This window comes from Corvus cornix, chromosome 6 (genome assembly GCF_000738735.6).
Source record: "Corvus cornix cornix isolate S_Up_H32 chromosome 6, ASM73873v5, whole genome shotgun sequence".
Taxonomy (NCBI): domain Eukaryota; kingdom Metazoa; phylum Chordata; class Aves; order Passeriformes; family Corvidae; genus Corvus; species Corvus cornix.
In genome coordinates this window covers 25,032,362-25,055,217 of record NC_046336.1, presented here as the reverse complement: position 1 = coordinate 25,055,217, position 22,856 = coordinate 25,032,362, and the positions used below count along the sequence as shown (strand labels likewise).

At 39.2% G+C, this 22,856-nt stretch overlaps 1 protein-coding gene across 1 annotated transcript in view; it reads right to left on the bottom strand.

Moving 5' to 3' along the window:
- The window catches only part of CSGALNACT2 (chondroitin sulfate N-acetylgalactosaminyltransferase 2), a 33,979-nt gene that overhangs the window by 4,362 nt on the left and 6,761 nt on the right, over window positions 1-22,856 (bottom strand). Inside the window, exons 2-6 of the mRNA XM_039553613.1 lie at window positions 12,610-13,857; window positions 5,079-5,295; window positions 4,443-4,544; window positions 2,677-2,855; window positions 988-1,082 (exon numbers count right to left, since the gene is read on the bottom strand). Of these exons, the coding sequence (XP_039409547.1) occupies window positions 988-1,082; window positions 2,677-2,855; window positions 4,443-4,544; window positions 5,079-5,295; window positions 12,610-13,273 (1,257 nt within the window). The 5' untranslated portion in view covers window positions 13,274-13,857. The remainder of the gene's footprint in view (window positions 1-987; window positions 1,083-2,676; window positions 2,856-4,442; window positions 4,545-5,078; window positions 5,296-12,609; window positions 13,858-22,856) is intronic.

Genomic DNA, 22,856 nt, shown 5'->3' with positions numbered 1-22,856 from the left:
TCATTTGCTCAGTGCAGGATAGAGCATAATAACACTTCCGGTGTTTCTGAGTCATGCACTCATGTGGGGCTTCTTAGTGACCTGCTGTTCCCTTCACCCTCCACCTTCCAGTTCCAAACACTCACCCTCACTGCAGTTTCCACATTTACCTTTCTGCTGCACCACCTCGATTTCCTATGTATCTGCCCAGACCAAGCAGTTAAGCAGTCCATTGCTAAATCATCTGTTCCCAATACTCCAATTCCTACCCATTTTTAAGGCCACATTTGTCTCTTGATCTGATATGACAAAAAAAAGTAAGCTTTGTGATTGAAGTCTGCAACCATAATACTGCTAAGCTCAGAAGAGTGAACAGCAGAGCTGTCAGGCAGGGGCTCATTCCTCTCTCAGCTGTGACTACCCAAGGCCATATGCAAAACCTTCCCTCCAGTTTTCAGTAGGATCCTTGCAAACAACTTAGGGAATGAGGGCTATTATTTTTTTCTTTTGATACAGCTCTTCTTCACACTACTCTCTTCTTTTCCTCCTCGAAACCTGTCCATCTCAGAAGTCTCAGCTGCAAAACCCAATTTCATCTATGCAGTCTCTTGAAAGAGAGTTAGACTGGACACTTAACTTTCAGAATATTTTTGCCTTTCACCAATGCTTTTTTTGCTGGAAGATAAGAAGAAAGTTGCTGCCCTGTAATGCCACCATCCTCCTAAAATACTGGCTTTCCAGGCCAGAATAAGCAACAGATCAGAACTACTAACTTCATTTGATTAATAGCAACTATTTCTTTAAAACTACATGGAACTCCAAGTTTATCTAAGAATGAATTTTGTACTGTTTGACAAGATTTTTTTCCAAGTGCTTTGCCTATGGGCAATGTTTAGATATGCACTGCCAAAGGTCATAAGATATCCCAAACAGACTATTAAGTTACACTTCATTTTGTTTTAATACAAAGCATGCCTAATTCTATCCAGAATAAATCCCACTGCTTACCAATTGCTGCTCCACAGGAGGTGGCATATCTTGGTTGGCATAGACAATAGCAGGATTGTAAAGGCTGAATACCACAGGATAGAAAACCTTTTTCCCTGGAAGTCAAAAGAAAATTGTTACTCACTGTGGGCATGTTTTCTGAAGGCAAAAAGAAACCAGAAACACTCTTTTTACGTAAAATATTACCTATTAGGCATCTAGTGGAAATAAATCAAAACAAGCTGCTAATATTTCCCTCCTAGGAAGCCTGTAATATCTAGTGGGGCAGAGCTCATAGGATTAAAAAAAATACATACGTATGCATATTACACATATTACACTACTGATTTACATTTGCATATAGTTATATATGCTTATATAAAATATTATCTCAGTGTCATACTAGGTGACTGAAATATTCCTGCAATAATGATATGCAGTAAACCTAAAAAATAATCAAATCCAAGTAACACCTTGCATTGTTGAGAGTTATGAATTTGTGTCTTTCCACAAACATGTAAAAGCAGGTACATCCAGGATATCCTACAAGGGTATCAAGCATCATGAGCATCCTGACTATGCTTAAAACACCAGTTCTGTGTCTATTATAGAAACCAGATAAATATTTTTCCATGAATGTCGTGCATCGCCAAAGCTGCAAAGGTATTGACAACAGTCCACAAGAATATTCACTGTCCTGACTTGGGCATGAACTCTGAAGGAGTGAGCAGCATTTTCAGATCTCACTTGACACAAAGGTGACAAACTGCCAGTATGAATTGCCAAGCAGTCTCTCGAACTCCCTCCCTTGTTAAAGCTCACAAGACACTCCTCTCCAACAATTTTCCAATTATTTATACAACTTGTTTGATGAAGTACAGAGACAGACAGAAATGAAAGAAAAAGCAAGAAACAGAATCCAAATATCTGGCTTCTGAAGAATTTTCTTGCCTGTTTATTAGATGAAGAAAAAATATCTATTGATTCCAAACTGACATTTGGAGAAAATGCTTTCTGGCTGCAATAAATTTGAAACAAGAGTAAGCATTAAAAAAAACCCCAAACATACATTTGACAAGAGAAGGTCTTCAGTAGAATGCTTGTTAACTCAAGAAAGCTTTACCCTTCTTGGCAGAAGCCTGTAGAACAAGCAAGGCTCATACAAACTTAAGAAAAATAATCAGAATATTTCAGAGTTTGGGATTTAAGCATGGACCACTAGCTCAGTCTCCATAAGGAACACACTGCAGCTCTACTGAAAACCATTCGTATATGATGTGTTTGGCCATACACGAGTGAGAAGAGATAAAACCGAACTTGTTAGAGACTTCAGCATAACAAAAATCATCTTCCACTGTAGAGCATTACACTGTGTTTTGTTATACAAATTCACATGCAGTCTAATTGTTAAAGCAATTAAACTGTCCAGCTTTCTTTCAGACAACTAAATCTTAAGAAAACATGAAAATTGTATATGTACAAAAAAGACAATTGTTCTTAAAACAAGCTACTCTAATGCAGAAGTTATTTCTCAGTCTAAATATTATTGCCTTTTGTGAAGAATGTGATTCATTTCCCAGGGTGCGTGTGGTACTGAATAAGCTCCACCATTCAAGTCAAGTTCTCTTTGTTTTCAATATGCTCAGCACAGGTCAGGTGAAGTCAAGCACAGTGGCAAGGCTCTGTTCCAGCAACAATCAGGGAACATACCGGGCTCAGCATTTAAGCGACAACTGTTGAGGAATTCGGCTGTGAAATAAACATCAACATCACAGAAGAACATCAGGACCTCGCCCTTTTCCCAGGCTCTGGCACCCATGTCAAGTCCTCGGCCTCGGTTAAATTCCTCATTCAGAGAGACAAGTGTGTAATTGTGGAAGTCAGTTTCTCTACAAGAAAAACAGAGCCAAACCCAAAATCAATCTGTGGGGAGGGGCAGAGGGACCATTTATAAGTTTCCAGCATTTTACAGGATTTCATTCCAGAAATTTAAAAAGAAAAACAGTTATACGATCAGAATGAGAGAAAAAAAATCTGTTACACTTAGCTGTCAATTTTAAACCTTGTAAAATGATAGAAATCAGTCTTACTTTAATAACTCCACTTCATGTTTAATCATTCAGACAGATTAAAAGGCCTTTTGTTATCTGACATGAATTAAAATGCTCTCTTGAATTACAATGGCATCTAAAATTTGCCCCCACAAACCAAGAAGTCCTGATTAACAGAGAAATAGCTGTCTTCACCAGTTCAGAGAAGACTGCAAACAGGAAGCCAGAGTCCTGGCATCACCAGACGCAGGGGGCAAAGGCCATCTGTGTGGTGGTGCCACCATAACCCAGGCATTTTGCTTCTCCTTGCTATTTACCAGTAGCACATGGGCCTGTACTCACAGCAGAAGAGGGAAGGAGCAGCAAGAGGAGACTGAAAACACACTCAGAGAACATCTTCAAGCAAAGTTAAGTGTCTACTTCAAAGACACTTCAGAGGACAATGCTTGAAGAGAAAAGAGTGAAGATACTCAACAGTAGCACCACTAAAAAGATACAGAACCAGGTAAATGCTCAGTGAGCCTGCAGCACTGGCTCAGTGCTCTGAGGACATCTCACAGAGAGCAGGGCAGGCAGCAGGGGCCTCAAAAATGGAGGGGCCCAGCACACGGCAGGTGCTAGGGAGACTACAGCAAAAAAGGCAGAAATTCTCTCCTCCCTTCCTACAAGATGCCTGTACATGTCAGGCCAACTCTCCATCACATGCTCCAAGCTGGTGACAAAGTAGCCAGTGTCTAATCTCTGTCATCGAGAGTAGCCTGGCCAGCACTGTGAGAGAGGGATCACACTAGAGCTCAAGGGGAAAAAGCTCCCAGCTCAGGGATGAGCACAAGAGCTCAGGGAGCGAAGAAACGTAGGTAAAGGATGCTCACACCTCTCCCATCCCTCTGGAGCAAAAATCATAAAAGACACATTCAGGAATTTTACATCCATAAACGTAATGCTACTTGCTGAGACAGCCATGATGAACTGTGCTTAAAGTTATTTTACAGCCAAGAGTAAGTAGGCCTACTTTGTACATTTTTGTTCCTTATCATTAAATAAAATTGTCTCTCCAGTGAAATAGCTATTGAAATGTACATCCCAGTTCCAAAGAACTTAAGCTCTGATCAAGCTGTTAGCGTGACTGAATATGCACTGCAAAACTCATCCCTGTTGTTATCCCTGTTGTTTTTTGGACTGTCAGATAGAAACCTCAAAGTCTTTTCTGTCTATAAGTTGATTTTTGTAGTCTTCAGGAAACTTTTGCAACCTAAGCTGTAAAATGCCAACTATAAATAGCGTACAGTAAATAAAGCATACTTTTCCTAGTAACCTGAAATGGAGTATAAATTTATTTGGTTTATTTTTTCATTCTTTTTAAAAACTACTTAAAATGCCAATCAATGTTGTTTGTACTGACTGATGTTGAATTGATACACTTACCTAGCTACAGATTCTAGGATGCTTTTCACTTCTGATAGACCATCTTGTCCGAAGTACACCACTGTGAGGTGAACACGCTTATCCTGATGAATACACACATCCCTATAAGCACAAAGATAAGCTGATATTAATAATTACTTGCAACACAATAAAAAACTTCAGGTACTTAAAAGCTACTGCATTAAAAAGTATTAGCAGACTGGAGTGTTCTGGTTAGGCATCAAATGGCTTCAAAGAAAACAAGGAAAGATGTTTTCCCCTCTTCTTTCCCCATCTTTCCCATTTGAATCAGAAGGTTCCAATACTGTGTGTCACATTCCAATACCTTATTTTATAAACAGGTACTCTGTACATTTACAACTAATGTAAAAATTATGTTCAAGATCATCTGTGTCCAGGTTCACAATGATCCTGACATTTGGTCATTTTGCTGCAATTTGAGAATCTCTCAAACCCTTTTAGAAGGAATGTTTTCTCCATACTGTAGGTTCAATTACACATACCCCAAGGCAGTTGCACACAATGTTGGAATCATTAGCTCCACTGCAAATCAACCAGAACAGGAATTCATTTTGAAAAGGAAACAAAATACTGAAAATCAGCAACATAGCTCACTATATAATCTCATGCACCTACCTAAAGTTTTGCATAAATTGTGCAAATGCCTCAGTTCTTCCAGCAAGAGGAACAATAATGTTAATGATCGATCTAGAAATATCGACCGTTTCACTCTTCACTTTCATGAGGGGTCCAAAAGGTCGGAACAAGGTGACATGCCTGTACTCCATGCCATCCATCTTCTTATAAAACAGCTCATACTGTGTCCCCTTATCTCTTTCTGTACGATAGTAACCTGAAGAATAAGTCACACAAGTAATATGTAAAGTCAAAGATCCCGGAAACTGTATTTCAGAAACACTGATTTTCCTAAGAACTAAAGAAGTGGGGACAAACCTTCTGGGTTTCTCCTAAAAACATACAAAGTTTCCACAAACTATTATTGATCACAATCAGCCTTCTACCATTTTAGGTCAGACCTGAGAAACAACCCCAAACAAACTCCAGCTTCCCCTGCTTCTTAGAGACAACAGGTTTTCTGGTCCTATGCCAGCTTCTCAGACAGAATTAGAGTTGGGTCTTCCCAACAAAAAGGGAATTCAGCTATTTGCTATGGAAAAGGATGGCTGAAATTTAATATTGCCTGCTCTTAAGCCGTTCGTTCAGTAAGAATCTAGCCCTGAGCTAGTCCACAGTAAAAACTGAGATCATCTGGCCAGTGATCAACACAAGAAAAGCACAATTTGTTCTGTGGGCAGAACAAATGACAGTAACTTGCTTGACAAAGTCTGCAAAATCTGACATGTGGCATCGAAACAAAACAACTGTGTGATAATGCTGGAATGCTTTTAAATTGTTTTCACTGCTGACCAGTAGTTAATGCTTTCTATCTGATAAATTAGTGGCATTTTACTATACCCACAGTCTTCTAAGGACATAGGCAGAGGTTTTCTATGTGGCTGTCACACTTCAGGACAACAATGCTAGTCCCCCAGAAACAGGACTATCTATTGAGAGATATTTTACTCCTAATGGGTAGAAAAAATCTGTCCCCTTCAGAACATGCTCCTTCATCGTGTCCCATTCAGAACAAGCTCTGTGTTGCGAATTCCACATCTATGCTACCCTGAGAATAAGAAATGATGACAGGAAAAATCCTCCAACAAAAATGCCTTATGAGCATCCCACCTCTGCTCTCTTCTTACCAGCCAGGAAAAGAAGAACCACAAGCTACGCCATGAACTGGCATTACATTCCAGTTAACTGGCCACCCAGACCATAGAGAAAGTTACAAACAGCTGCATATTCCCAAGTGTGATGCACACCCCTGCCCTCACAGGATGCATTTCCATTCACCTGGCTGGCCTGAACTGCCCCTTCTCCAAGCCAGTGTCCTCAGCAGCTGAAATCCCTCCCAGGCCTCCCACCCAGAAGGCAGCTGGTGGCAGGGCACAGAGCAGACAAGCCATATGGGCAATACAAAGGGTTCTCTTTTGTATCCAGTATTGATATAGTCCTTTTTGTCTCATCTTCTTTAGCAACTGAAGTCAACATGGGACAAAGTATGTGAAGGGAGCAGCTCTCAGCCTCAGAGCACCTTGGGTTTGACTGTCTCAGGAACCAGAAAGAAGGGATGATAGAGCTTTTTGGCTCTCCTTATCCCCAGGGAAGTATTCCTCCATGTTCCCTTCCCTTTCAATACAAGAAGCAAAGGAATGTGCATACCACCTTGACCTAACTTCTTTCTCTATATCCCAGATTCCATTTACAAAGAAAGAATCCTTTCTCTAAATCTACCTAACTCTGTGTTCCTCTGCTCCAGCCTCCATCCTCAAACCAAGCCCAGCTTCTTTCACTGAGGCTCCCTCTTTCTGCCCAGCAGCCTCTCTTTTACAGCAAGCGCCTTATGCCTCGCCCACACTCAGCTCTGTAATCCATTCCTTCTTGTGGACAAGCGCATGCACTGGCAGATCCAACGGGAAACGTGGATGACTACCACAGAGGGTCTGTGGGACGCATGTTGTAGCAGAACAAGCTGGTCCATCACACTGGAAGTCAGTGAAAACTGAACCTCTTAACTCAGATGGTTTTAACCTTGGAACAAAGTTCTGCAATGCTCTCCTTGAAAAGACTGAAATTCACATTTATGCTTTTGTCAACACAGAGATGCATGAAGTATGCACCACATTTTAATGCTAATTTTTAAATCATTATTAATTACAAGCACTGAAAATGGTGTTTCAAACAATGAAAGTCTACAATGCTGACTGTCAGAAGCAGCAAAAGATTTTCAATCCCTCTCAACCCTTTTCCATTCCAACCTTTTGTGCTGCATAGTCCAGCACTGTAGCTTGAAAACAGCATCGTGGTTAATGGAGCAGCCGATGCACCACTATGCTTGTACCTCATGCTTTCATGTAATATACAGCAAACACTTTGTACCAGGACTCCTGGGGAAATTAACATTCAGCATTTTATATTTTATTCTTTACTCTGTTATCCAATAGCTGTTTGCAGATAAAAATACCATTTACAATATAAGCAAAGTTTTTAAAAAGCACGTCAGCTGCCAATAGCCTATCTTTAATCAAAGATTAAGCTTAGATGTCAGTCTACAACAGAAGGCTGAAGTACAGAATAAAAATTTCTAGATTAATTAAAAAAAAGAAAACAAAAGCAAACCCCACTGCTGTACTTCATAAAGACATTAAAATGCAAATTCAAATACAAATAGTGTCTTGCCAACATTCAATTGTTGAAATACAAGATTCCAAACTTTTGAATCTCAACATGCTACTAGAGCCACACTTCTTTTAAATACTATGTACTCCTTGAGTTATTCTCCTTGCTATGAGCTAACCACTGTTGCTAATCTACTAATTTGAATACTTTTATGGGACTAAAGTTTCTATACACAGAAGCCAGATTTGAGAACAGCCAGAAAAAGAACCCACATCTGGTTTACTTCTTAGTGTATTCAGGTTTTTAACACTTGGAACTGACTCATTTAATAAAACCTGTTATCTCACCTTCCAACTGGCATATGCTGGCTGTCATCCAAAATAGAACTCCTCAAGCAAAGAGGTAAAAAGCAGTAGAAATAATTTAGCAGCTGCTATTTCTGGTCCATGAAGCTTTTCTCCGTTTGCAGAAGTTCTGTTTCTCACCAAACATACTAAACATAGGAATCCTGGGCATCAGTTACTATCAAAGCCAAAAAGCTCTTTTTCTATTGCCTTGAATATTTTACGACTACCAAGAAAGTGTTTGGGCTATGGAATTTAAGATGTATGACCTGGTTTTTTTGGTGTGTATTAGAATTCTCCACTGAAGTTCCCAGGACAGTGGCCAGTTTCTGATCTTATGCAGCACACATGAAAGGGGCTGTTTGCATGACAAACAGTCCACACTGTTCTATGGATGGCAAGGACTTTGGAAGAGTTTTGATTTAAGCTGGCAGCAGGGGAATAAAGGATTTTTACATGCCACGGATGGGTGGGGAGTCTTCCTTTTAGATGCAGATCTGAAGAAAGTTTCTGGATGTTGCTCAGTTTCAATTGGAAACACAGAATCAGGACCCAAATAGCACTGCTAGACATTCAATACCAAGACTTTTATTAGCAATTAGATAATTGCTTCTGTTTTCCAAAGGTTAATTTTAAATGTTTGTGCAATGGAAGAGCTTTTAATCTCTTGATAAGAAAAGCCAATTACACTGATAAATGTAAACCCAAATAAGCCAGTTACACTGATAGTGAAGTGTGTCCATGAAGGCTCCTCAAGGCTTCTCTGTCACCATTCAAGACTTAGCGTCACAAGCTTCTGGAGAAAGGGAACAGGCAGAGGTAATACTATTATCTCCTCTAAATTACTCTCCATTTCTCAATATTATCAAATACTGATCTCAAATAAATCTATTTTTAATTGAGGACTACCTTAGATTGTGCAGTTCAGCAAGTAGGTCCATTGTTCATAATCCTAAATCCATTCATTCGTGAAAATATGTAAAATTGCATCTTTTATCCTCACTAGGGATACTCTTCATCCACAGGGAATAGGATACTCTTGTTTCTCATATACTTAGATCTAATGGAAACACTAAGAAAAAAAAAAAAACAACTTCAAAGTGTTTCTCAACTGCAAAACAAGACTTCTTTTCAGGTCAGATTTTTGTTCTGTTAATATTAGAATTCTGGACGTTTCATTACGGGTTGCTGCAAAGGAAAACAGGTACAGCAAACAGAGCTGAGAAATTTGCTGGTTTTCTCTTCATCAGCAGAGCAAGTCAATTGAGCCTTGTGAAAAATAATTTGAAGTTCTCAGAAAGTATCTTTGTAGTTGTAATATATACTTAGAAATCTTTTTTTTTTTTTTACTTAGTGTTATTGTTCAAAGCCTGCACATAACCATGACGTGGCTGTGGTAGCTCTGCCTTCTCATAATTCCAAAGCAGATTTGGATCATCCCTTTGTCTTGCAACACTAACAAGATAACATCAGTTCAGAAAACACTTGGCCAGATTGCTCCCTGTTGTGGATACAGCTTCCTTGCATCACTGGCAGAAGACAGAGTATCTTCATGCAGAGCCCACAGAGGCTGAGCGTGCAGCAAGGCAGCTGCATGAACAGTTAAATCAAGGACACAGAGCAAAAATGCAATGAGTAAGTTCACATCCGTCAGCATATATTTGGAACTTTTTTGGCCTATGCAGTATTAGAAGTAATAAAAATCAGTAGATTCAGACTACCATGAGTATTATTGATAATTAAGTGTACTTCATCAGAAAAAAAGTTTCTTTAGGAAATTTCTATTTATAAAATAGAAAGCAGATAATTTTTAAATTCAAGTTATTAGTATTGGTTGTCTCAAGGTACTCCAATAGAGAGATATCCTAAAACACAGTAAGAAAAAAAATTTCTTGATTTTTTTTTAAATAACAGTGATAATTCACTGACTGGGCAACAGAAGCAACATAAATGCTGGGAAAGAACTTCAGACATATTCAGCACACATCAAAAGACACCATTAAGTAAAATCATCTATAAGAAAAGATATTCTAAACTTATTTAAACAGTCACCAAATTCTCTAAGGAGAAAGTACCTGAAAGTACATATCACAAAATATTACATAGTTCAAAGTTTAGTCTACTATTTCACAAGTCTAGGAAAAGAGCAGACATAATCTGCAGAACCAAATATTGACATATATAAAAATAGCCTGTTGAGGTAACAAGCTAGAACACTTTAGAATAAAAATGCCTATTTCTTGTAGCACAGTTTTGTGGGTAAGTTTTTATACACAGATACGCAGTAGTTTTGAGGAAAAAAATACTGCAAGTCAGAAGATAAAATCAGCTTATCTGTACTGAGCAAAAAACATGATGGTTATGTATTAACTAAAGCAGTACCATGTTTTCTCTTTTGTCCCAGAAGTAAAAAAAAAAAAATATCCATACACCAAGTTTCTCAGCCTCCAATTTCAAACTGCACAATACTCTAGTTTTAGTCACAAACCACTTGTTACAAAATAATTACCTATTGAAGAGGATGCAGAACTTAAATTATTTGCTTCGACTAAAGCCATCTTTAAAAAACTGTCTCTCTAAATGAGCAACACTAACCCAGCAACCATTTTGACATGCTCTTAGGACAATTGCAGGACCTGCTCTGACATCGGTTGATACACCAAGTCTGCTACGCAATTTAAACCTACCAGTTTATGACAGCTTAAGGGAGCAGTATTTTCTAAATAGAATGGCAGCAGCTTTTCAATTGGACTTCCATCAAAAGGGGATGCCCAGGCAATGGAGGCAGAGTGCTAGAGCCCACTCACGGGGCTGCAGGGCAAGGCACCTGCACATACCAATACTGGCTGGGTCTGCTTCTTACCTCTGAGTTTTAGAAAAACAGGGGTGGGGAAAAAATATGTGAACATTGAGAAGCTGCCTTTTATTCCTGGCTAAATTAGCTAGTAGTATTTGCACTAAAAAACCCACAGAATACCCACACAACCCACACCTTCTGTCTGAAGAAAGACACTCATAGATATAGATAACGCTATGGCTGGTTGCTAACACATCCATATGCAGCATAAAATACTTGTCTTTCCCTAAAGTTCCCGTAACCCTGTGTTTGAAGTTACTGTCTTTACAGCAAAAGGAAATTCGTTTGATTTCCATAAACAAATACTGGTGTGAACAGAAGCAGAGGCATGAAGTATAACTCTAAGGTTCTAAAACTATTTGCTTTCTTGAAACTCTGTCATTAAAGGCAGCACATTAAAAAAAAATCAACAGCTATTTCAGTCATGGTAAAATAAAAATTCACTAGAGTACAAGCAGTATCTAAAATGGCAATGGAAAAGCAGCTGAATACTTAATGTAGATATAAAGTACAAGAATGACTACCCCTGGAGAAAATAATAGAGTTTCAAAGGAGAACTGTACTAAGAGCCTAACACAGCACTGGCTGTGTTGCACTGACCCAGCTAAGTGGATTCCATGGCCTGCCCCACCTTCTGGAATGAAAAAGAGTACTTGCATCAAACTTTAAACACAGTAGCTGTTAAAAGCAGAGACTTTTTGCAGTACAGACCAATTACATCATCTGAGACTGAAAGAATCCATTATTTCAAGGCCAGTGGTACCTTTCTCCAGCATGTTTCCTTAATAGTGCAGACATCAGTACTTACTCCAGACTCCCTTCTGCAGTAATGGTCTTATAACATGGTCTACCTTTTGGTTTTTAATGGCAGCACGAACTGTATTTAATACTGTAAGTATACAGAAGGGGTACGAGGGCAGTTTTTGATAATACTTCTCTCCATCAGCATGAGACTGTACCTTGACTGTACCCCTTGTTATGGGATTTGTCTATGCATCTTTTAAGGGCTTTACTGAGTGTTGAAAGTTTAACTGCTACATATGCCTTTATAATAATATGTGTTCTGCAGTTAAACTTAGAGGCACTGAGACAAAACAGAAGAGAGAACAAGAGAACGGTTCAAGGCTGCACAGCTTAGCAGACCCCATAACTGTATACCATGGAAGGTCTATTCAGGTCACCAAGTTCTTCAGCTGACAGGACCAGAACACAGCCTACCAATGCTCTCCCTCCAGTAGGACCATGGCAACTCTAAGAGAGTCAAAGGCCTGAATATTAACTAAAAGTGGCATAGAGATGAGTGAAGAAAAACCATGTAGCTTCATGCTGGATTGCTTAGCTACTCTGGAACAAGAAAGGTGAATCAATTTCTCCCTCCCACTGTCATCAGTTTCACTGGAAGTCTTTCAGTTATTCAGTACCATAAGCAGCTGTATCACACTGACTTTGGCTACAATCAGTTACGAATGCATCCATATTTTAAGCAGATACAGCTTCCCCTGTACAGCTTCCCCTCTTGTGGTGAGCCCTTCTCAAATGTATTTGTTATTCCACTAAAACCACAAGATAATGAAGCAGTAATATTCTCATCATCAGACATAAAGGTTCTTATGATGCAGTTACTCTTCAAGACTCTATTCAAGTAGGTAAAACACCTAAAAGTACAAACACCATTAAATGCCTGTTGTGACATTCTGCTAATGGGCTGGAAAGCATGTAAACATACCTTCTATAAAATCATTTTCACTATATAGCTGCCTGTCTCCTACTCCATCATCTTCATCTTGTCCATCTTCTTCATCTGGATTATTGATAACTTCTAGGCCAGCCTCGATAACTTCCACCAATTCATCTCGTTTATCTTTTCTAACGGGTTTCTCTTCTGGATGCCGAGTGAGCCCCATCTCCAACTGGAATACTTTCATGGATGTAAAGCTTTCAAAAGGAATGACTCCATACTCACTAGGCAGTTTGGCCCCCACGCTCACCTCAGCTTTGTCAATCTGGGAATGAAGAAACTCTAGGAGATCATTGGATGTTTGTTCTTTGGTGCCCTGGTAGTTCATACCATTGACCTTCGGGCTCTTTTTTTCCTGCAGGGACTTCAATTTGTCACTCATTTCCTGAAGCTCTTGCTTTAACTGGGCAATCTGACGCTTCAGACTGGTAGCTCGGTTTTGGTAATGCTCCTCTTGTTCCTGCAAGAGAGCTTGATAGTATTCTTTACCCATGCTTTCACCTACAACACCAGGCAGAGATCCATTGTTATCTGTTTGTGGAGCACACTCCAGCAAATACATGAGCAAGACTAAACTGAATAGTAAAGCAAGGCCCACCAATAGCCAACGAGTCCTGGCTTGAATTACTAAGCCTCTTCTAGGCATTCTCATATTATTTCTGTTTCCAATCCTAAAAGATGACTTATCTGCTCTTGCTTTCCAGGGAACATCACCCCAGACTTTAAAAACTTAGAAAAAGAGAGAAAACATAACTGTAATAGCTCCTACAAGTTCTGGTAACATAGCTGATGAGCAGTTTTCAAGCTTTGCCTTAATCAGGTGTCATTGCAGAGATGTAAATCTGAAGTTCCTATGTCATCCATAACCATCAACTGTAAGTCTGATTGACGCCATACAATTTGCTCAGGATTTCCTACCCCAAACAAGAAAAACCTGCAGAGGGGGAGGAAGACGGAAGACACCAGCAAAGAATCATATTTTCATTTCCTAATTCAGCCCTAGTTGAAGGGGCTTAGCTTATTTCAAGTTTTGTGAGGGCAATCTGCAGAAGTAATTTTGTAAGCTTTGAATAGACAGCAATTTTTCCCCCCACTATGTGTGAGAGCAATCTACAGTTTAGTAAAAGTAATTTTCATTGGCTAGTCTTGCTTTTCCTCTGGCACTTGAGTATTTTATTCCACTCCCCCTCCTTTCCTTGGAATCTGTGGTTTGAGTCAGCAAAACGAAGACAGAACCTAAAATTAAAAGAAAGGTATATATTAGAACTACAAAGCAGACAGTCATTTGGAAAACACATGAACAAAGTTCTAACACAGGCATGCAAGAGACTGCTGGTGGAAGGAGTGAGAAAGGGAGAAAGAAATGCTTTTTCTTTCCTTTGCATTACCCATCAGCAACTCCCTTTGACACAGTGTCTGGAAAAGAGTAATGGTTCTTCTAGTCTCACCACATTTTATTACACATTTTTTTTAACTCCACCATTCCTTCTTGGGTTTTTTGTTTTGTTTTACTCTGTGGGACGAAAAAAGAAAAAAAACAAACCCCATGCCCTTTCTACTCTTCTAAACAACAACAAAAAAAAAAAAACCCGAACCAAAACAAAAAAAAAACCCAACCAATCAAAAAAACCCCATGAACTATTTTGAAGGAGCAGAAGCTTGCAATTTTATTTGCTTTTACTTTAAGTAAATATCTTTCAGGGTAAAACTATTCACTCATGAATAAAGTATTATTGATTTAAATATCAAAGTTTACAGAAACTGCATTTCAGATTAAGTCAAATTCAAGAGAAATTGAAATTCAAACTCCAATCCCTGATTGATGAAAGGGATCCTGAGATTACCCACCTGCTAACATTTCCATTTTTTGATATGGTTAGGCTAGCATAAAGAGGCATGGGTCACACTCTTACATGACTGACCAAACTAGCCTAGAGGAAAAGACCAGGGAAACAGACCAGAGATATGCAAGAGGGGGATACCAAAAATGCTACTCAGCACTGAGAGTCAGCTAAACGATTCATAGGCCTCCTCAATGAGAGCATAAAAAGCTAAGAAGTAGGCTCAGTGCATGTTAGTCTACTTTCAACATTAATAAAATACTTCCATTTAAAATTTGATTGTATAAAATAAGTGAAACTCATTAAAATTTATCCAGGGACCTATTAGCTCTACATCCATTTTGACTGTGTTATGCAATTATGGTTTGGGGGAAGTTCTGGGACTCCCAGTTTAGTTTCACTATCCTTATGAAACTAGAAAAAAGTTGCTAACTTCCATACTGCTTCTCTATGGGTTAGACAGACTTATCTGGCTCTGCCAGCTGCCACACAGCCTGTCTTGCGCTGACCCTGCGAGGCAGTCAGGGTGCCACAATGCATCCCATGTTTACAGCAAGCACCTGGCACTGTGTCTCCCTGATTACTCATTGTGACACTCCTCCCTTCCCATTCAGCTTCCAGCATCAGGATACAGCTCCAGTGCGAATCGGGTACCCCTCATCAGTGGTATCGTCATATTCAGCATCCACACTTGCAAGAAATCTCCAGTTACAAGGCCAGAAAGTTTGAGTGACTTATTCATACCACCACCAGCAAAGCCTGCCACAGCTGACCCAAAGTCTGCAGGCATATCATGCACACCAAGTTTGGCAAGAGCTGCACACCGTGGGGTTGTCCAGCTGAAGTCTATAGGACTGTTTGAAGGAGTTTTTAGTATTTCTACTGCTAAAGTCCCTGTTAACAAATAATTTAGATAGATTATGTAGAAATTCTTAATACAGCAGATTAAAGGCAATTAGTCATCTGAAACTGAAGCTTTTGGAACTCATGGAAAGCTACTGCAGACTTTGATACAAAATAAATAACAGTTTTATCAACTGAATATTAGATGACATCCTTTCAAGTCCAAACAAGACAGAAGTTAATCACTTCTTGCTGCACAAACACTACATTATATAAATGCAAGTTGAATGCCTATAAAGGGTGATCAACACCAGATGTATCCTCAGACTACTGACCGGTGTCCAGATGTGGTGAATCAAGGGAGTCAGAAGAAAAAATCTACAGGATAAAACCAGTTCACAGAAATGACAATCTCATCCCAAGCTTTCTTTAGTACAAAGATGACCATATGATGTTTTTTTACATTTCTTACTGAATTCTTGTTCTGTTAGACTGCAGGAGGTGAAGCCACAATTAATAGCATAAAGAACCATGAGCTTCTTTAAACCTCAGTAAACGCTAGACTGTACTAAAGCTACTCCATGCAGAAGCTGACATCTTCAACCAGTAAAGGCATATTGAAAAATGATCGAAGTACCTAACTTGTATAAAGTATCAGTAATTCAAGCCCCAATTATTCTAATTGTTGTTAACTGAAAAATAGATACCCCTGAAGATGGAGCATTAGTTCTAGCAGGCTTTTGTAGTCAATTCTTGCTCCACCAATAAACTACCCTGCGTTCAACTTTGATGAGTCACTAAGTTTCTTTAGGTCTCATTCATGTCTTAGAAGAAAGGGAAAACAGATCTCCTGATGTGGTGTCAAGAGGACACAATGTACCAGGAGATTAAGATCCCCTCAGAGAATAGCAGGGGGCAGTGAAAGAGCGCTCCTCTTCATACCTTTCCTCACTGTGGCCAAACAGACATCATTGTGGTAAGCATGGATTAGGGAAGTCAACACGCCCCCGCAGGGAACTCGGCCACTGGCACCGTGTCACCAACGCAAGAAAAAAGATTATGAATATTTGCAGATTTCCGGGCGTTCCCACTGGCACTTATTTACAGCAGAAGGCTGTTGGGGGGAGCACTGCCCTGAGGGGTGCTCAGGGATGAAATATAATAAACCCTTTCTGCAGCAATGAGAACTACACGAGCTGGGCTGTAAAGTGCTCACTGGTCCTTTTCCTTCTAGGCTCTAATTATTGCTTCATTAGCTGAAACCCTTTATCTAGTGGGCTAGTGACAATCCTATTAACAAGACAGTCTTTTTACAAAGATAGGCATTGCCTATTTATGTTTGACCATTTTCTTGCAACACCATAAAGAACAGGCATTTTTCCCACTACAGCTTCACTGTGGCCTTTAAAGGAAACGAATGTTTTTGCAACCAGTTATGTCGAACATTAAAATTTTAAATTGCACAGGGAGAGCTGAATGGGAAAGTTAGTTTACTAAAGCTGTGGGAACTGAGCCAATTGACTTTTTTTTTTTTTTTTTCCTTCAGTATTACTTCTGTTGAGGGAAGTTTTCATAAAGGAGTAAGACACATTTCATCTTGAATACTTCAAAGAGTGAGTTAAGGCAGCAAGAATCTTCCTTCCTTCTTATCCCATTGGAAAAGGAGAGCTTATGAGCACCCTATTTCACTGTCCTCTCTTTTCAGAAAAAAAAAAGGGCCCCATTTTTGCATATTTACAACCCAAATTTGATATGAATTTGATCTGACACAGCCCTATTTTAGGAATTCCAGTAACTAGGCTGTAGAATATGATTACAAGAGAAAGCAGGCTGTGAAACCCCAGAACAAGCAAAAGCACATGGGATCCAAAAAATCACAATAGGGAAACTAATTGGGTTACATGGAACATTCTGAAATTTATAAAGAACAGTAAGATTACCTGGCAATAAGTAATCACACAGAAGTCCCTGGAATTTCAGTGTTTAAAGATTAAGTTCCAAAACTTTAAATTGCACATGCTGGTATTTAACTTCATATCAATTCTTCAGAACAAGTCTATTTGCAGTAGTCTGTATGATCTCCAAGGAATGAGATATCTGAGGTTTATAAAATACTTATGAAGATCTGCAGGATTTCCAGAGGCAACTGGTTGTTAATTCTTTCTGCATTTCCAGGGTCTTCTGTATATTCAACTATGGAAATGTTTCTGTTCCTTACAAAAAAGTTCATTGATTCTCTAAGCACAAGGGAACAGACCAACATGCTAATTGAAAATGCTTTACCTTTTTTTTTTTTTTTTTTTTAACTACATTAGCATTCTGGTTGTGCTCCTTGCTGCAAAGGATGAGTACGTCTTTCTGAAGTGGGGAAACATTCACACTTAAAGCAGTGACCTAATTCAGTACGCACTTGGCTTCATGCCAGACTGTGGGGACATTCCGTGTGTGAGCATGTTTTACTTTAGACATGTCCTTTTCATTCAGCGTGCCCTAGACGGTCACTGTTTAGCTGTTAATGAAATTCCAGCTGAGAGTTCTTTTATTGTTCATAATTTCACCCAGATGCCACAGACATTCACTGTCTTAAGCCTCCTCCACACACATATTTCAGTATATAACTTCTTGGCAAGTTATACAATAAATCATAAGGTCCAATCTCATCCCTTGCATCTTCCCTTCTTATTCTGAAAACAGTGCCACTGAGAACAGAATAGCTTGGAATGTCAGAGGAATACTGGGCACACCATTATCTTCTCACTTGCTGAAACCAAACTGAAAGCAAGCTGTGCATCTGCTGTTGCAGGCAATCTTTGCATAAACCTCGGAGTGAAAAACCTCAAACCATACCTTAACAACACACAAACACATCATCTCTGCTTAGACAGTCTGCTGAGGTATAGCCACAGAAAAGACAAAGGAATTTGTTCAGAGTTTTATTACACAGTTCTAGCTGAGCAAGTACAAAAGTCAGATTTTTCTGCTGCTAGGAAGAAAAGTGAAGAAGAGGAAAAAAAAAAATCCACAAGAATTAACTGCCAAAGTTCTCACTTTCCACAGAAAACCAGTCAAGAATCTCACCCTCTTTACTGACTGAAAAAAACTTATTTTTATCACAATTCTGCCATCTGATGAGCTTTCAGCTATGGCTCTGCTTCCCAGGCATACATGCATATGCATTGCTGGATGGGAGAGAAGTTAAAAGCCACTACCAGTCTATGGCAAGATGACCTGCATTCAGTAAAACCAACAGGAAAGTGAAAATAATCACAAAATATTTTAGACCTTACCGGTTTCATATTGAATTCTGAAAAATTTGAAAGTTTTACTTGTACATATTGCAACCACTGCCCACAGTAAATCGATCACATGAAGCACACACAGCAGCTTATTTTCAACTTTTTGAAAGCTTAGAGCATGATACACTGTTTCAGTGCATCACAACACTCCCCACTAGCTGGTAAGCACTGGACTTCAGCTTTGTTTCTCACCTTACTTGGCTGACACCAAAAGGAATTATTCTTTCAGCTACCTCTTTTTATTGGCATCAGTTTCCTTTCCTCTGCCAAAGCCAGAGGTCCCATGGGGGAAACAGGGGGACAACAATGTCTGCACACTCATCACTGAGCATCTTACTTCATTTTTAATTAAGGACATGGGGGAAAAAAAATGAATAGTGGTGAACTGTACACATTATGAACAGCCTGTGATGAATTTTAAAGTGCTTGAGCATATCTGCAATAGGTAACTTCAGACATTTCTTTAGTTCCTAAATGGGAAGGGAAAAAAAAAAATCGTGCCTTTGGCACAAGGACCATTCTAGAACTCAAAGTACACCAGGAGTAAGTAGTTCAGGCATGAGAACCATAGGAAAAAGTTACTTCAGTGAAGGGTGCAACAATCACAGGATTTATTACTCAAAAAATAATATTCTCCATGCAAATGGTTTCTCTCACAAAAAGCAACATTGTTGTTTTGCCAGCAGAAATGCTGCACTCTGAAATAAAATTAAGACCAAACCTCCACAAGTTTCCACTGCCACATTAGAGACTGCAGTACATAGGGAAGATATATCGGGTTTCTTATCTCCCTTGTTTCATGTGATAGATCACCTCACTCTCAACACGAGGGAGAGAAAATCAATAAAAAACCCTGCCTTTTCCAAGGACCAGATCCTGCTTATTAATTACATCTTTTCAGGATATGCAACTGAAGCAACACACTTTGTACTAACCTCTAAAACACAGACATGCAGAAAAGAGTAGGGTTTCATTTTAATAGTGGTGTTCAATCATCTTAAAAATCAAGAACAATCAAGCAGGTCACCCTCTTTATAGCTTTCCCAAACCCTCTCTTGCAATTTCGCCTCAGTTTCAAGTTCCCTAGAACGTGTTTTTACAACAGCAACACAGACCACGGGGGCTGCAGGAAGAACCCATCCTGCTCGTGCACCACACACCCCTTCCCTGCCCCATGTACACGGCCAAAAAATAAATCAGCATGCCAAGCTGACAGAATAGCAAATACTGTGGGGTTTATTGCCTCTGTTCTCAGAGAAAGCCAGCAGAAGGTGATATGCAACAGCCTAGAAATGGTGGTATTTTTGCCACGACAATACCTGGAAAAAGCAGTGATATTGTCATCCTCAACTGAAGGAAATATTAACTGTACTGTAGTGGTTTAAATGCAATTCTTTCATAACCTACTGTGAAGTAACAAGGAAAAATAGCAACTTTTTGCTGGAGCAGTTTTATCTCCTATAACTGAGAGAAGTAAGCAAGTTATCGCTTGTCCTGGCATTTGTTGTTCCTAAACAAAACTAAATCCATTACATAGTTAAGTGGACAAATGAAAGAACAGCATTATTCCCATTATTTACTTTATACCTAATCCAAAGTAAGCAATGAGTTTATGAATAAAAGCCCTGCTTTGGCTTCAGTGAATCCAAAGCAAGTCCATTTGTCTGGAAAATGCTGAATTAAAATTGAAACTTGAAACCCAACCAGCTACACCTTAACCACACTGGTCAGTATTATTCCATTTCAGATAAAGCCAGGAAACAAAAGTCAACTCACAGTCACTTTATTGTTTTTATGAGGAGAGACATCTGCTTGGCAAGAAAAACTAGCTAAAATGTCCTAGGTAGGACCAACTGAAGGAGTTTTGTTTGCTTGCTTGCTTGTTTTAAAACTATTATCAAAAAGCTATCATGAAAGGCTCTTCTACCGTCAGCTTTCACAAGACAGTAGCTTTTCTGTATAACACAACTTTTCATAGCTTATATTATTTAGCTTGTGGGTTTCTGCACTGCTGTTGGTGCTATTCCTCTTTTTAAATTTGGCAAGCAAACCACAAACTCCAAGTTTGGAGAAGCGTGTCTTCTTCCCCTTACTGACAGGGAATTAAAGGAACAGCAGTATTACATGACTCTGCTTATTGTGCCTACTTTGTTGGTTGCTAGAGCGCAACCTAGAAATGGGAACAGAAGTACAAGCAGCCACCTTAGCACAGCTATCAGGGAAGATCTTTCTCCTGGTATTCCTAACATCTTGCAAGTAGTGTTTTTCACATGAGCATTAAGCAAGAACCTGGCCTACTTTTACAACATGCTTTGTTAAACCCTTATTAAGGACACAGTCCCCATGAGGGGCTGCATAAATTATAACACTGCAGCATTTGGGTTCCTGAGCCAGGGCACTACACCTGAGCAACCATACCCAGCTGATGGCAGTCTGTCCACTGAAAGGTGGCAGAGCTTCCCAACAGCCTGTGTAACACTGCACACCCAATCAAGGGCAAAAGGACTGTGGAGCACAGCTTAAGTAAAACTAAATATCACTTCTTACAGCAATTGCAGCTTATCTTCAAGGATGCACAGTAGTCTCTATTAGAGCACATGCTGGGAGATGTTCATACTGCTTTCAGTAGGATAGAGCAACAGCTGCAGCAAGTGGCAGAAATTAAACTTAAGATGCCCAGTAGTCTTCAAAAAAGTAATGCTGTAGTAGGGCTTTTTTGCACAGGAAAACAGCCTGCTTCAGAAGGACAGAAAAACCAGTTACGCTTAGAGAGCATCACCTTGAATCAAAGTGAATGAGGAAAGGTGAAATACTCTTTAGGCACCCAAAGCATCTAAACAACTTATAAGGCCCCAGCTAAATATTTTCCCCACACAAGATGATGCTCCCTCAAATGCAATAGTACAGTAGAAGGTAACTGGTGATCCCAGCTCACCAGCACAGCATTTGCACAGCACACCTGCATTTTCACTGATGCCATGTTCTATTTATTAAAACCAATCACTGAGAATGACTGCAATCAGTCACTGTGGAACGGTAACTGGGAAAACCAAAGAGATGAGAATAATGTGTTTTTCTTGCAATTGCTTCACCTAAGTTCCACATCTAACCATATTCTCAGAATTAAGATGTCTTCTGCTTTCTCAGATCTCTGTCATCTACTTCTCTATATAAGGAGATCAAGATAACATAGTTACTGTAACCCAAGCATAATGAAAATATAAATGCCAACCTATGTAAACGCTTGAGCTGTTTTTAAAGGATAATTGTCATTCAAGTTCATACATGGAGGCAGTGGAAGACTTCTCATTGTGGGAGGTAAGAATAAAGGTCATGCATCCAGTTTCCTTATACTCTAAAGCAAATCTGAAAATGCTGTAGAGGAAAACAGATTCCCTTTGAGGCCCTCACAGGTACCTAGTAGGTAGTTCTCACATGGAGATTGCTTTTTCTTACGTTATGAAGAGATGGAAAAGGACAGTCCATACCCAGAATGTTTTTTCTAACAGCTGCACAGCAAATGAGCCAGCATTTTAAAAAAGTTAGAGACTTAATTATGTGGGGGGTTAATTTTTTTTTTTCCATTTTCTGGAACCTTTTCTATGTTAAGAGGGACACTGTTTTCACGGATGTAACATTCCAGACTATGATGCAACTGTAGCAGTTGAAGTGAAAACAGACTGCAGTTAAATTCTCAAGTGCATCCAACTTTCTTAAAGACTTTCAAACTTCTATTAATATCTGTCTTAAAAAACAGAAATGTATATAGGAAATTGATCTAAATTTAATAAAAAAGTTTTGTTGGACAAATATGCACCACAGCAATATTCTCACTGAAGTTATGATTTATTGCCAAATTTTTTGAGGGTTACCTGGACCAGGGAATATTTGTACAGAATGCTCCTCAGCGCAAGTTTGAAGACTCCTGAAGTGACCACTGGAAGATATTTCTGTGCATTTTGTCCAAGTGGTAGTTTGGCCTGAGAGTTCTAAAATAACTAAAACCAGTTTAAAACACTACTTGCTACAGAAATCCTAAGAAAATGCTGCCTTGATTTCCTTAAATACAACTGAATCAGCTAACTTACGTTCACACGTGGTTTTCAAAACTGTGCTCACTTTGCTATTTTTCAGTCCACAATCGAAGATGGAAGGAGGAACACAAACTACAAATGTTTTTAGAACACCTAAAAATCAGCATAGTATTTCAGGTTCTGCTTTCAGCACAACAAATCACCCTCGAATATGTCACCAG